At 44.9% G+C, this 15,646-nt stretch overlaps 1 protein-coding gene across 4 annotated transcripts in view; it reads right to left on the bottom strand.

Moving 5' to 3' along the window:
- The window catches only part of LOC311039175 (partitioning defective 3 homolog), a 757,442-nt gene that overhangs the window by 176,918 nt on the left and 564,878 nt on the right, over positions 1–15,646 (bottom strand). For 2 of the 4 annotated variants that reach the window (XM_084048843.1, XM_084048842.1), the window contains exons 23-24: positions 14,254–14,405; positions 2,432–3,800 (exon numbers count right to left, since the gene is read on the bottom strand). In XM_084048843.1, the coding sequence (XP_083904969.1) occupies positions 3,380–3,800; positions 14,254–14,405 (573 nt within the window). In that variant the 3' untranslated portion in view covers positions 2,432–3,379. Of the gene's footprint in view, positions 1–2,431; positions 3,801–14,253; positions 14,406–15,646 lie in introns of those variants that run through there. The other 2 variants (XR_014600133.1, XM_084048841.1) reach the window with 2 other exon arrangements.

Genomic DNA, 15,646 nt, shown 5'->3' with positions numbered 1-15,646 from the left:
TCACTTTATTCAGTGTAAAAAGATGATATGATCTGTACAGAGACGAGGGCAGGGATAGCTGTTAACAATACACAATTATGTGAAACGGAAAATTGCACTGAGCTTACACATTAGCCATTTTGTATCACTATAGTACCATGTTGTGCATAATAAAACACAATAATTCATAACAATGACAAAGAAACAATAGCAATAGAATGCTCATCCCCCCTACCCTCTCCCGGATATAAAAAAAAACAAAAACGGAAACAATAATAGCTTTGTGAGAAAACTCTATTTGTCATACAGACAGACGGCGCACAAACACTAATTACACCACGCGGGTAATAACACATGTGCACCATGAAAAATTATTGAATTTGCAAAAAATATACACACCAACCCTAATATTGCAGGCACTTTGAACCTCTACCCAGCATGCCTTGGGATAAGTTGAACTTGAGAAAACTCAAAAAAATATTTTGCAGAGAAACAGGATAGAGGGGGATGAAAGGGAGTAAAAGAGTTGAGGAAATTAGGTGTGTGTGTGTGTGTGTGTGTGTGTGTGTGTGTGTGTGAGGGGGCGGCAAGTAGTGTGTGACCTCACGCTATATTCTGTGGACTCGCCGAGGATACCTGAATGAAGGGCCATCTCCACTGTCCAATTCTCTCTCTCTCTCTCTCTCTCTCTCTCTCCCTCCCTCCCTCCTCCTTTTCCTCTTCCTCCTCCTCCTCAGCTTTATATGTTTTGTACGGCTGCCAAGATGTATTCATAGACATATTGGCATGTAAAGTTACTGGAACCGTTCACAGATACCAAAACACATTTCCACGCACACACAGGAACATCACACGTGTGCATATTTGCACCGCAGGAAACACACACACACACACACACACACACACACATCAAAAATGCATGGCTAATCGCTGGCTGAAACACGAACGCACTCCCTATAGCAGTTTTCCATTGATGGCACAATCGTGGCGGGGGGAACGGGGGGTGGGGGGGGCACAGAAATCAGCTCCGTTCCACGGGGTGTGTGTGCACGGACGGTTCCACCGCGTGACCGCAGACTACAGAGGACGATGCGGTTGGCCGTGTAACCACCTTGATGAAATATTCAGCACGGAACAGCACAGGCACCCAGCCCCCCCCCCCCCCCCCCCCCCCCCAACAGCAGGCTCTGGTTACACAGCCCTGCCATTCGGTGCCAATTGGGGCCTCGCGGCTCCCTCCCTCCCTCTGACACCTCTGTCTCAACATACACACATACAGGGATCCATGCATTTTTCATGACGTACATTAATTAATAGACCACCAGACCAAATCCATGTTCATACAACTCAACCTCCCTGGGACAGGTTGGGAACGAGAGATCTGAAGTTTTCACCTCAATTGGGGGAGATGGCGGTGGGGGGTGTGCGCAGGTAATGTGGTCGGAAAGGGAGTCACAAAAGAACAGGGGTACAGATACAGCAGTAAGCAGAGAGAGATTGAGAAAAGAGATTTTCACAGCAGACATTTTGACCTCCAAGATGGCGCCACGGCTGCTTCGTCTTGCGCTCCCCTCATGCAGCTTTTTACTTTTGTTATGTTTTTTTCTACATTCTTATAAGCTCCACTGCAGCCACATTGTAGATTTTTTGCACTCACTTTTTTATCTATTATTTTTAATATTATTAGTACCTAAGCTGCTGCCTTGTCTGAACGAACAAAAATAAGTTTTACTCTTATGTACCTGTACACAAGATGTAACAATAAAACACAACCTTGAACCTTGAACGTGTAATACACATTGATCATTTCCTGGTGTCACTATTCTGGGATGAACATTCTGTGAAAATCGCCCGTCTATTAAACTTGTGAATCTTTTCGGCAAAGTGATTTGCTGTGGAGGCAAAAAGTAGGTTGGCCTAGTATAGAGCCCTGGAGGACTACAGTAATTCAGCCAAGAATATAGGGGTTTAAGTGGTTTTAAATACAGCTTAAGTTACTGGTTGTCATAACATGAATTCTGGGTGTGTTTCGTTTAGGTGCTGCTGTGTACCGGCATGATGTTATCAAGTTGTTAATGAAACACAACCAGAATTAATGTTATTACCTTCAGCTGTGTTTATCCATCCATGACATGTCCAAATGTCTGCTGTGAAAAGAGTCCCATTCAGCCTTATCAAACGGAATGTTGTGTTTATTGCACCAGAGAGAGAGAGCTCTAGAGGGGACAGAGGTTCAGACACGCTGCACCTTAAAGGGGAAATCCACCCATTTTCAATATTTAACTATGTCATTAATATAGCATAAAGGAGTTGTGTGGAAATAAGAAAAAAGTTCCCCCCTTTCTGTGTTGCCTTGAACTGGAGGATTGATTGTGGGTTTAACATTGCAAATGACAACATGATGAGTCATCACGTTGTAATTTGCAATGTTAAACCCACAATCAATCCTCCAGTTCAAGGCAACACAGAAAGGGGGGAACTTTTTTCTTATTTCCACACAACTCCTTTATGCTATATTAATGACATAGTTAAATATTGAAAATGGGTGGATTTCCCCTTTAAGTGCGCACAACATTCAGGCACGTGCATGAGCGTGCACGCACGCAGTGGTGGAAAATGTTCTACATTTCTTTGCTTAGTTTTCAAATAATTGCAGTGGTAAAAGTACAATTTACTGGAAATACTCCAGTAAAGTAAAAGTACTGCAAAAATGTACTTAAGTACAGTATGAGTAAATGTACTTAGTCACTTTCCACCACTGCACGCACGCACGCACACACACATACACACACAGCCAACCAGACACTTGACAAACAGCCCCATAAAGTACAAAGGTAATCCAACATTCTCACAAATCCATTGACCCCCACCAGCACCAACTCCTCCGGTACAAAAACTACGGTGTCTGGTGTCGGGGGCTTCTGAGCTGAAGGGTCAGAATACTGCTGGATGGTTTGATCTATAGAGATGTCCTGACAAAACAGTCCCTGACTGTCCCCTGTTGTGCTGCTCACATGGGGGGCGGATTGATCCAAACTGCAGGTCATGCGCCGCCACTTCTGAAAACCACTTTATATGAACGCAAAGGCACTTTTTTTTTTACTCACAGAGTTCATAATCACACCGGTATGGGCGATATAAAAAAATCGCCTATACCGTCTTTTTGTTTGTTTGTTGTTGTAGCTAAAACTGAACTAAACAGATGATTTATAATATTCATTTAAAAAAAATCTTTTAAAAATATTAACATTTCCATATCAACATTCCCGTTTAAAAGCAAATCTTGAAAAAACAACAGGCTCATCCTGTTCGGTTTCTTTTCTTTTCTCTCCCCTGTGTTATTTCTCTTTGGGAGATGAACCCAGAGTCTGTCCCCTCCTCCTGCTCCAGTCATGTCCTCTCAGGAGTAGAACGGCCTCCCTTTCTCCGCGCCGTGATGCCTGGTGAGCCTGGCCAGCTGCGAGGGGGACGGGGGCACGTCCTGTCGGTAGGGGCCCTTATTATTGGCGGCCGGCGGTAGCGGCGGGAGGGCGGGGGGCCCTGGGGCCTCTTGCGTGGGGGGCAGCCTACTGCTGCTGGCCTTGCTGGCCTCCTGCTCGCGGCGCCTCTGCTCCTGCCTCAGCAGCTCCTGTGTCTCCAGGAGGACGCGGGCGTTGAGGCCGCCGCCGCTGCCCGCGCCGCCACCCAGGTAGCCGTTGCGCGAGCCCTGGTAGCTGGAGTAGCGCGGGTTGTCCTTGGCCGTCTGGAAGCCCTCCCCCGGCGGCGGGTACGCCTTGTCCCAGGACTCCTGGGACACGGTGCTGGCCGTCTTCCGCGGGTGTCTGGGAAAAGGGAAAAGAAAAAGGTATACCGTGAGTTAGTGGTTCTCAAACTTTTTCCAAGTCAAGGACCCCGAAATTGATGTGTGTATGGCCGCTGACCCCCCCATCTGAAAATGTTTTCTGCCAGGGACCCCCAGAAGAGAAGATTTTTTTCAAAGCTTTCCATTTGAGAACAATGTACTCTGGGATAGCATCTGAGGTGTTTACCTGACCCCCCTCAGACCCCCACCCTTCAGCAATGCATGATGGGATAGGTGTTAAAATGTTACAGATCACAAAATTGTCCCTTTCCGTCCAGTTTTCTCAGCTCGCTGTATCTCTGCAAGACATCACTCTATAAGCCATATCTTCAAAACTGTTGGATCAAACTGCACAACCAATATGTCAATTTGTAGCTATGATTCCCTGCTTTCATGTGACATGAAAAAGCTAAAATAAATAAAAAATCAATCACTGTCTGTCCATGGCGTTGGGTCACATATCACAAATATTTTCAAAAATGGCACAAGCTCACAGCACGGAATGAAGCTTAGATCAGCTAGTTTTTAAATAGCCAACATATAAATGGATAACGTGGTTAAAATGACTGTGATGCTATATCAACTACTTTTACTGGGGACCCGCTAGAACCTCCCCAAGGACCCCTGGGGGTCCCCGGACCCCACTTTGAGAACCACTGGCGTGAGCGACACACAACCAACAATAACAGCAAAAAACAACACATCCCTAATTCTGGGAGAATATTTGGCGAAAATAGCAGATCTACAAGCTCACAAGGCACTTTGTGAGCTTGGTAGATCGGCAATTTTCTGCAAAGAGATTTGGTGTAGAGAGGGAAGAAAAGAGCAGACTAAGTACGGAGCTGACACCATTCAAGTTTACTAAGTATAGAGGGGGTTTAAGTGGTTAACAGCACTCAATGATGATTGCTGTGTTTTTCATTTCCTTCCCGTAGGCCTTGGGTCAGCGATTCTGAGGTGATGGTATCCATTGTGCACATTTTAATATGCGGCGAGATGTAATGGCTACAGGGGGGGCATTGTCGGGGCAGAAAGAAAGAATACTGAGAAGCGACATCCCCGGAGATATGATGGTGTGATAACAGTGAATGTAGCGGCACAAAGGCCGTGACATGAAAGAGACAGGAAACAAATGGGGAAAGCCCAAAAAACGCCCACGGGACTTTTAGTTCCACGGCGTTAATAACCAGGCAGAAACGTTTTAGAAATAGCTTGGCGTGAAAAGGAAAAAAGGGCCTGTTTGCATCCATTTAGCTCCGTACCGGATAGTGTAACACGCACACGCACGCACACGCACGCGCACACACACACACACACACACACTCTTCCCCTGCCATGCAATGGGGACCAAATAGCCATCTCTGGCTAACACGTTTTGCCTGCATCTCCATTATTAGGCTCCATTAAGGCCACTGCTGCAATGCAAGACCCGTGACAGTGTCTTGTTTTATCCCCCCACAGCCCCACACCCCCACCCCCTTTACAGTGGAATGCAAAAAGAAATCCCATTCGCACCTCGCTGACCCGTCATGCGCTTAAAAGGCTTTTGAGTTCCCAGCACATAAGAGTCAGACAGCAGCCCCCCCGGCATCCTTTTAGGCCCACACCGTCTGTCTATTATCTGTTCGGCTGTCATTTCACGCACAAGGGTGAGGAGGAACAAAGAACAGACTATCGCTGTTGTCGGGCAGAAACCTCCTATCTCCACATTCTAACCTTTTGTGGTTTATTTTGTTAACGCCCTACTTATATCTTTCTACAGTGTCTTATATATCATTTTACAGTGTCACACGAGTGAGCTTGTCGATCTGCAACTTTTGTTACTTCTGAATTTGAATCCTGAAATGTAACAGTTCTGGACATAATGATTTAAAAAAACAGCTATTTCCGTGCATGTTGGAAATCAGGGCAAGTTTTAATAGAACTGAAAAAGTGAGAAAAGTGGGGTGGTGTTAAGGTGAGAGAGGACTTGGGACACAAATGTGGACAAACCGTTGAACTCAAAGGGTTCATTAACGAACAGAAGCCTAGCCAAACAGGGCACTTTTAGGGTTAGGATTTAGGGTTAGGTAAGCAGGGAACATAGAACCCGGGGAAGATAGATACGCTCTCCAACAATCTAGATTCAGAAATGAATCCTGAGAAACACCCAGCAATACAACAGAAGGCTTAAAGGAGGAGTTCACCCAAAAAATGACTTATTTTCTATCAATTGCACACCCCATGAAGCCTTGAATTCATGGATTTATTTTTGTTTTTGTGGCATTCCTTAGCCAATCATTTGATGACCGGGTGTGTATCCGGTAGGAGACACAAACAATCTACTTTGTGTCTCCTACCGGATACATTAGGCGGGATGGCGAGACGGGAATCAAATTATTGGCTTAGGAATGCCACAAAAACAAAAATAAATCCATGGATTCAAGGCTTCATGGGGTGTGCAATTGATAGAAAATAAGTCATTTTTTGGGTGAACTACTCCTTTAAAGCCGCACTAGTAATGACAGAAGGATGAATAAAATACACAGGGGAGTATTTATAGACAAGGACCAACTAGACACAGGTGAACTCAACTACACAGCACTGGGATAGGCTAGGGGACTTAACAGGACACAGGTGACTCGCGTTAACAATAATCAGGGTGGTGAGACAAGACAAGACAAGACAAGACAGGTAACAGCTGCAAGGGCAGAGAGGAAGACACCAGAACAATACTAATTCTACAAAATAAGAGGCACAAGAAGAAACACCTGGGGAATCAACAAACTTAACTACCAGAATTACAAGACTAATACAGAACATAAAGAGCTACAGAAACATGACTAAACACCTACAGATGTGCCACTTCAAAACTTCACATGTCCTGCCATCGCCAAGACAGTACATTTTCAGGGGATTCCCAGGGCAATAAGAGGGACAAAGAAGGGCATTTAAAATGCTGAATTATTTTGATGATCACTGCTTTTATGATGCTAATTAATTTGAGCAACTGGTCAAATCACCTTTCGCCTCATAATGAGTCTGACACCTTCTTAAACACACATTCTTTTGTTCTCATGTATATGGATGTCTGTTGAAGGGAAAAACGGGGGTGTGTAGTGACAACTTCTTTTCAGGGGCAAAACAGTGCATTTTAAGGGCAGAAAAGGGAGGAAAAAAATGCATTTTCAGGGGACTTTCAGGGAAAGAACAGTAACGTGTGAAGTTTTGAAGTGGCACATCTGTATACCAAACAGGGAACAAGACAGAAGAGGCAAATTCCCATGGAAAGTAGTGTCATTCACTGTCGCCGCTTTTTCCTTTTCTCTCTTGTACATATAGTGTTTATGTATTTGTTGATGACACGTTGTGTTATTTTTGTTATGCTATGTTGATGAATTGAATACATAGGACCACAATGGAAACAAGATTTTTTTGTGTAATCCTTTTAGCCTTAATGTCTGACTGTACCACCTGCCGTTTACATTTCTGACAAATAAAGTATTCAATCAATCAATACACTAAAACAAACAGCCAAAGTCCAATGGCTCAGGAGTGGGCCATGACAGGTGGGTTGGGGGGTGTTGGGGAATTATAGCCTAACATCATGAAGTCTCAAGTTTTTTTTTTCTTTCCCTACCCATGTAAACGTGATGTCATGAATTTGTGGCAGCTGTGCGTGAGAACTACACTAGCTCCTTGCCCTCTCTCTCTCTCTCTCTCTCTCTCTCACACACACACAGCCGCCTATCACCTCAGTATTTTACATCATAAGACTTTCTTCAACAACAAAAAAAGGTGAAAATAGCAGATCTATTAAGTACACAATGTATTGCAATGCGACACGTTGTGAGCTTGTAGACTGGCTATAGGTTTTGCCATTCATCATATGACAAAGTATGCATGGGGCTTTAAGCGGTTAACCCCGTGTGTCCTCTGTGTTGCTAATGAGAATGCCACATCCCCAGCGTTACCAAAGGAAAGGTCTTATGGTTCATTAGGAGAGAGGAGAGACGAAGAGCTGCAACACATGGCACTGTTCCCACATGACCTGTGCGAGGGTGTGTGTGCGTGTGTGTGTGTGCGTGTGCGTGTGCGTGTGCGTGTGCGTGTGTGTGTGTGAGTGTGTGTGTGTGTGTGTGCGCGTGTGTGCGTGCATGTGTGTGTGTGTGTGTGTGTGTGTGTGTGTGTGTGTGTGCACGCGCGTGCGTGCAGTGGTGGAAAAAATACACCAATGTTTTACTTACGTAAAAGTATCAATACTGCAATGTAGAAATACTCTGTTACAAGTGAAAGTCCGGTATTCTATTTTTCATTCTATTCCGGTATAATATTTGCCTCTGAGATGTAGTGGAGTAAAAGTATAGAAAATTGGAAATACTCCAGTAAAGTAAAATTACCTCAAAATTGTACTTAAGTACAGTACTTGAGTACATGTACTTAGTTACTTTCCCCCACTGGCTATACAGTACGTCACGTGTGTGTGTGTGTGTGTGTGTGTGTGTGTGTGTGTGTGTGTGTGTGTGTGTGTGTGTGTGTGTGTGTGTGTGTGTGTGTGTGTGTGTGTGTGTGTGTGTGTGTGCGCGCGTGTGTGTGAGTGTTTAGCATGCATAGGTGCTCTGCGTGCTGTATGTGTTTTCGCAAGTGTGCATGCTTACATGTATGGGTTTCATATATGGGTTTGTTTGGCACGAGGCGGCCATGCTCGCACGCACACAGTTTCCATGCGCGCCAGTTTGTCCCTCTGCCTTGTGTTGTAGGCAGCTTTGCAGTGTATGGGGTGCAATGTGGAGACGAGGGACACAGATGTGGGGACAGACTGCAGACTGAGCCCCACCACATGCTCCGGATCTGGGCCGACGAGCTGCCTTGGGAGAGCCGCCACAAAATGTACGCTCAGGCCGCGACCCCCCAAAATAATCATATTTGAACTGGGGACCCCCCCACCCTGACAAGCACTTGGAATGTAGGAGTTGAGGCATTACATTTTCAGTTCCACAGATAAATATTGTGAAAAAAAATCTACAAGCTCTCAACGCCGTTGCGAGGCGTTGTGAGCGTATAGATCAGCTATTTTCACAATTGTAGCCTCTTTCTTATATTATTTGACAATTTGGCCAATGTTTGATCAGTTTTTAATTGTATAGTTTGTTGATTACTTTTGATGCAGTTTTTGGGGGTATTAAAAGTCCTTAAATTGACACTTTACTGTCACCTGAGGACCCCCCTCATGTGGGGACCCCCCTAGGGGTCCCGACCCACAGGTTGAGAACCACTGGACTAGTCGACTACAATAACCACTAGCCGACACTGGCATTAGTCGAACTAGTCAAGGATTTATTTTTAAATTATTACTTAAATTATTATTTATATTTTTTTTTATGAATTAGAGCAGTATATCTACAGCAGATAAGCAGCTGTGGGACTTGAAACAATTGTTCTCTTAATCCATTAGTAACAAATCATAGTAGTCATACAAGATGTTGTGCCAAACAGCAGACATGACTCTTTAAATCACACCGCACTCGCACCCAGGTTTGTCCCGTTAACATTATTTAACCCTTTACTGGTTGTATCTGAGACAAATGTTAAGTGTTATTAGATGAAACAAATAGGATATATCACACAACTAATCGACTAGGTGACTACTTTGTGTTAGTAGTCGACAACTATTACAATTCAGTAGTCGTGAATGCCCTGGTCCTGGCTTGGCTAATGCCAACTGCTAACCGTTACCCCCCTTCCCTGTTTAGAAAGCTGAGACATGGCCGATTTGGGAGGCGGTGATCCGTTTCTCGCATTCTCTCCCTATACTCGCCCCCTATATTTCTGCAGCTCCTCAGCTCATAAAACAGATAAGAGGGGAGAGGGGAGATTTAGGAGGAGAAACAACAAAAGTCGTGAGAGGAGTGGATGGGGATGGCACGGGTCCACGGGAGTGGAGTCGTGATGGATGTGCCAGGGGAGTTAAGTTCTCTTATCACCTCCACTCCGAGCCAGAACATGTCACGACGTGGATTAGTTACATCTACGGCGAGGGGAGGGAATGGGAAAACGCAATTGCACCAAAAGAGCGGGGTATATTTAGAATGACAGAACATAACAAACAAAGCCAGGAAGTTGGCTCGCAGAGAAATCTGCGGCCGCTGCGCGCCCGTGTGTTTCTGTGCAACAGCTGGGATAGATCAGCCCTTATGAAAAGGAGGCGAGCACGCACGCACACACACACAGACACACACACACACACACACATACGGGAAAAAAAGATGTAATTCATGTGCCTACCAATGAGGCAGTCATATGGGAATACTGAACAAGTAAATTGTATAAAAACTTTCAGCAGTGTTTTCTTTATTTGAGTGGAGACTAACCCCTGATTTATACTTGGTTGCGCACCAGTGTCGCACACCACAAAATAGCAGATCTATAAGCTCACAACGTGTCGCAACTAAGCATTAAGTTGTTTTGGGCGAGCAATGTAAGTTTGGGTTTTTGAGAGTTTAGTAAATGTAGCACTCCCTGAAGTTCATCCCGACTCTATGAATGTTTTGTTTGTGCTATTTGTGCTAGGTATATATTTGTGTGCGTGCGTGCCTGTGTGCGTGCGCCGTGCGTGTGCTTGTTTTTGTGTGTGCGTGTGTTTGTCTGTAAATCCTTTCCTCTGCTTCTGCTTACAAGCTAATCACTGCACTCTCTCTAATGCTTACTCACTCTACTCTCCAAACCAACTCCTCACTGCCCTCCGTAGGCCACAGACTCTAATCCAGCGCCAACACAACATGCCTTCATTAGCAGTCCCCACTCCACCCCCAAATCCTTCCATCACAGACATCTAACTAAGCCAGCAGGCCGCCATCAAATAGCTAGCTACTGCGGCTTGTTCTAGACTAGAGGATGTATTTTGGGGGAATTCCCCGTTTTGTTTGTACGCCTGACTGGTCTGGCTTCCAGTTTCAGAGTCATTAAAGGATGGGATGGGATGGGAAGAGAAGACAGTGCGGGAGAAAAAGCCAAAAAAGACGAGGTGGTCGCGGTTTGTGGCTATTAATCCAGGGATGTTACGATTCCCGAGTCGACTCTGGGTCTTTAATGAGGAGCCGTGTCCAGACATGAGCTCTGATGAGCCTTAGCGAGGGGGGGTCACGATGGAGGTCAAGCCCACTCCCTCCCTCCCTCCCTCCCCCCGCCCTCGGAGACGGTATGAGATTATGGCAGGAATGCATTATCAAAGCTTGGCCTGCCGTGGCCTTTGGCCGGGCCCAAGCAACTTTCCCAAGAGAAACAAACGAGATGAGAGATGTCAGGTGTGGAGGGTGGGGGGGTGTTGGGGGGTCAACTGTCACATCAAATAGTATGGCAGCTCACAACACCTATGGGGTGGGGGGATGTATATTATATATTGGCCTGGATTATACTTTCCATATTGATTAAGCGTCCATGCGGGCTATGGATCCATAGGCAGGAACATGTTTTAATCGACCGGGTTCTCCGACAGGTAAAGAGACCGGAGAGGAGCAGCAGCACAATGGTTGAGAATAAATGTGTGCCGTTGTTTTTTTCTCGCATTGTGAGAATCTGCTCCGAGAAATAATTATGATACGTCTGGCCAAGAACACCAGGGCTCCTTTTGTGAGACCGCAAAGAGCATGCACGCTGCATACACGCCCGCACGCGCACACACACACACACACACACACACACACACACACACACACACATGCACGCGCACGGTGCTTTAGCTACCAGTGCAAAAACATTACCTAACGAATACAGTGTGACCCAGCAAAAACCTTAAAACAAATTGGCCTTCACTTTAGTATTCAACATTATCCAAACACTTCGAGATACCATAACTCGGCTTGTCTGGCTTAACAGCGTGGGAAAACAGAAGTGGGAAGAGCGGAGTTTATTAGCAGAAAGCTTAATTCCCTCCGTCAGTCAGTCAAAGTATATTATTATTAATGTCTACAGTGAAGCTGTACTTTCCCCTCTTTCAAGCTTGGAAATGTGGAAGCGTTCCATTGGTCGGAGGCTTCCACGATTTGCATCGTGTACATAGAGCCATTAGGGAGGCGTCAGAGAGGATTGTTAAAGACACCTCAAAGAGAGAGATGGCAGGAAATGCAAATGTTGACGCCCAACTGTGCCACCGCTTCGAGGCTCTTCGATTTTGAGATAAGCTTCAGTGGCATCGTCTCTCTATAATGCAAAGCAACGGGAGCAGGAAGGAAAAGGCGAAGAGCGAGTGATCTTTGCTCTCGACTCCACTGCGACGATGGCGGGGCGAAGGGCTTCTATAGGTCTGCCAAGAAAGAAAAATGTCCCCTTTATACACACACAGAACTGGAGCTGTTCTTTGTTATGCACGGGGAACTGAGAGAGGAAGGCTGAATGCCTCCGGCAAAGTCACAACTTCCTCAGGGGGTCAATATTGACTTAATGAAGTCCAATATCACTCCAAATAATTCGAGTGATTGCATTCAACGATTGGATTCAAAAGAGGTTTTTCTTTCTTTTTTTTTGGCGTGGATGACTTAACCCATTACAACCGGGAACGCATCTGTGTAACCACTTAAACCATTGTATTATAGTTTGGCTATCAAAAATAGCAGATATATAAGCTCAAAGCGCCAAGCTATGACCTTGTAGATCTGTTATTTTTGAAAAATCGTGAAAAATTGGGGGTCCCTGGAACAAAATATTTTGAGATGGGTGCCGGCGGCCAAAAACATATAATTTTGGGGGTCCTTGACATGAAAAAGCTTGAGAACCACTGATATTATAGCAACAAAGGTTTAAAAAAAAAAAACTGTTAGGATTTAGAAGACGTTTTGTACCTGAGGCCTTAATGGGTTAAATGTCTAGAGATAAGTTCAAAGTGGTCTTTTGTGGCGGACTGACTTTGAGGCTAGCCAAAGACATGCTCTAAAGAGCATGCAGAGAAGAATGCAGAAAAGGAAAAGGCAACAGAGGAGAAGCGGGGGAGGAAGAGAGAGATGATGAGAATCAGAAAGCGAAAAGAATTGACCGAGGGGAGGAGGAGAGAAATAACACGATAGGAAGTTGCAACGAGGGGCGTGCAGGCAGGGACGGGAACTGAAGGAACGGACCGGACAATAGAGGCAGAACGCCAGCCAGACAAAGAGGATGTAGGGTGAAAAGATGATATTGTTGGTTGTCGGGCGGAAACATCATATGTACAAAATTGTTACCGCTCAGGATTCAAATGAAAAGAATAGCAAAAGCAGCAGATCAACAAGCTCAAAACGCAACAAGCTCCAAACTCAGTTTCGGCACCAGTCAGCAGGGAGTGTTGGGCGGGAGGAGTAGGACGCATGGATTAAAGCAAAAATAAAATCTCACGACTGAAAGAATGTGTATGGCCAAGTCTTATTACGTGATTTGTGAAACAGTGTGAAAGGAGCCCTCCTCACACTAGCGCCGTTTCCTAAACAATTACAATATGTAAAATTAATCTTTTAATATTGTTCCTGCTGTTCTACATACTGCCAACCAGGTGAAGAAATCACAGATTGAGGCTTTAACCATTGCTTTTATGACATATAAGAGACCATTAGGGTTGTATGGAAAACGCTTCTAAACATTTTGCTAGTTTGACAACTTGAAATGCTCCAATCTTTGAAAATATTAACCGAAAATAGCCGATCTAGGCTTGTTAACCGAAAATAGCCTATCTACAAGCTCTCAATGCATCGCAGACGCATTGAGAGCTTGTAGATCGGCTATTTTCGCTGCGCAACATGCTTCCATGGAAGACATGCTGGCTTCTATGGAATCCAAAAGACTGAAATCAGTCGTGGCGACTGAGAACTTTAATTCATGAGGACGAAGGCTCTGCGTCCTCCCGGTGGGGGCTCCTCACTGGTAGGCGAGTCAGTACGATACAACAGCAGTGACGACACCCAAATGTGTGTTGGGAGCAGTGATGGAAAAAGTACTAATTTTTTTTACTTGAGTAAAAGTATCAATACTGCAATGTGGAAATATTCTGTTACAAGTAAAAGGCCTGCGTTCAAAACGTTACTTACGTAAAAGTACAAAATATTGGCATCAAAATATACTTAAAGTACCAAAAGTAAAAGTACTAAATGTTTGAAAATAGCAGATCTACAAGTTCACAACGCGTCGCATAGCTTGTAGATCGGCTATTTTCAAATAGCCTATGTATAAAATAGGGCTAAAGTGGTTAATGTATGTTTTATAATATAATAATGTATATTTACAAAGTAACGAAAATTGGAAATACTTTAGTAAAGTAGAAGTACCTCAAAATTGTATCTAAGTAAAAGGAATAAATTGCCATAAATTGCGGAGAAAAATGTGGTAAAAAGAAAAGAAGAAAAAAAGAATATGGAGATAGGAGGTTTCTGCCCGACAGCAACGACTATGAAGGAAGCAGCCTGGGTGTAAAGTGTTGGAGAGCCTTTCCTCACCGCGGCAGGGAGCTGTACTGTCTCTGCGTCTGCTGGAATGTGTCTCTCTCCTCCAGCTGCTGCTTCTGGGCCTGGGCCTGGGCCTGGGCCTGGGCCTGGGCCTCCACCGTCACGGAATGGCGTCCGCTCGCCGCTTCTGTCCCGTTGTTGACCTGTGAACACACCACACACACGCCCAGTTTATACAAGCTATCACTAAAATCCAGTTTTCGTTTTCTCTATACACAGACAGGATGAATGCAGAAGGAATGCCTATGTGGTCCGATTAGAATAGAACGGATTGTCAGTAAATGCAAGCATGCGTGCAGGACTGAGTGTTAACACATTGAGTGACAAAACCGTATATATACCTTTTTGCAAATACACCCGTGGAGTGCCAACAATCCAAAAAAACATATATATACGGTTTTCTTACCTTTTTGTTTTTTTCGTTTTTTCCACAAGGGGGGGGGGGGGGGGGGGGGGCTAGCGCAGCCCTGGAATCACCCATGAACACTCTAAGAAGTAAGGGACAGATGGATCGGTAACCGTCTTCCATGCCGACATCTCGCCACTCCGACTAGTGGCTTCCGCGTGCGGTTAGGGTTAGGGTGAGGGTTAGGTATAGGGTTCGTTAACGTCGGAAAGGCGACATGTCGGAAAGCTGCCATGTAACCAGATGGATCACCGTGCCAAAAAATCTCGCTCCCATCCGCTTCCATTCTATCTCCTGGCCAAAAACCTCTGTATCTCCTTAACTTTTTACAGTGGGCAAAACGCGTCATTCTCGATGGGCGATCGCTCTGCAATGGTGACTCGCGTGGGATATGTTGTTGTTTCAGGCTTTAGCCAGGAGCATCGCGCAACATACACGCATGCTTTTTTTTTCATGGATCGCTCGTCGTGGAGTCTACAGATTTAAACAGCACAACGCAGCGCAACGGTGAGATTTCTGGCACCGAACGTAATCTGTTATTATACAATTCTGGCACCCAATGTGTTAATTACACAGACACATACACGTACTGTATATCAGTAGGACCCCTAAATTGGTATATATATTTGGCCCGCGGACCCCTATCTGAAAATGTTTTGTGCCAGGGACCCGCAGAGGAGAAGATTTGTGTTGAAAACTAATTATTACAGGATTATTCAAACATTTTCACAACCCTTCAAGATTCTTCAAAAGTTTTAAAAAATGTTCAAAAATAGCAAGCTTGTACATCTATTATTTTTGAATAGCCAACGTATAAATGGATGAAGTAGTTCAAATGATTGTGATACTGCATTAACACTTTTTTTGAACACATGCAATGAGCGCAGACCCTCACACATGGGCAGGTGGTGGTACAACAGTGTAGACACCTCCCTGGACTGTGTGTGCTGGGCAGTGGTGGAAAAAGTACTCAAATGT

Source organism: Gymnoscopelus microlampas (assembly GCF_963454915.1).
Source record: "Gymnoscopelus microlampas genome assembly, chromosome: 22".
Taxonomy (NCBI): domain Eukaryota; kingdom Metazoa; phylum Chordata; class Actinopteri; order Myctophiformes; family Myctophidae; genus Gymnoscopelus; species Gymnoscopelus microlampas.
This window is presented reverse-complemented; position numbering and strand designations above follow the sequence as displayed.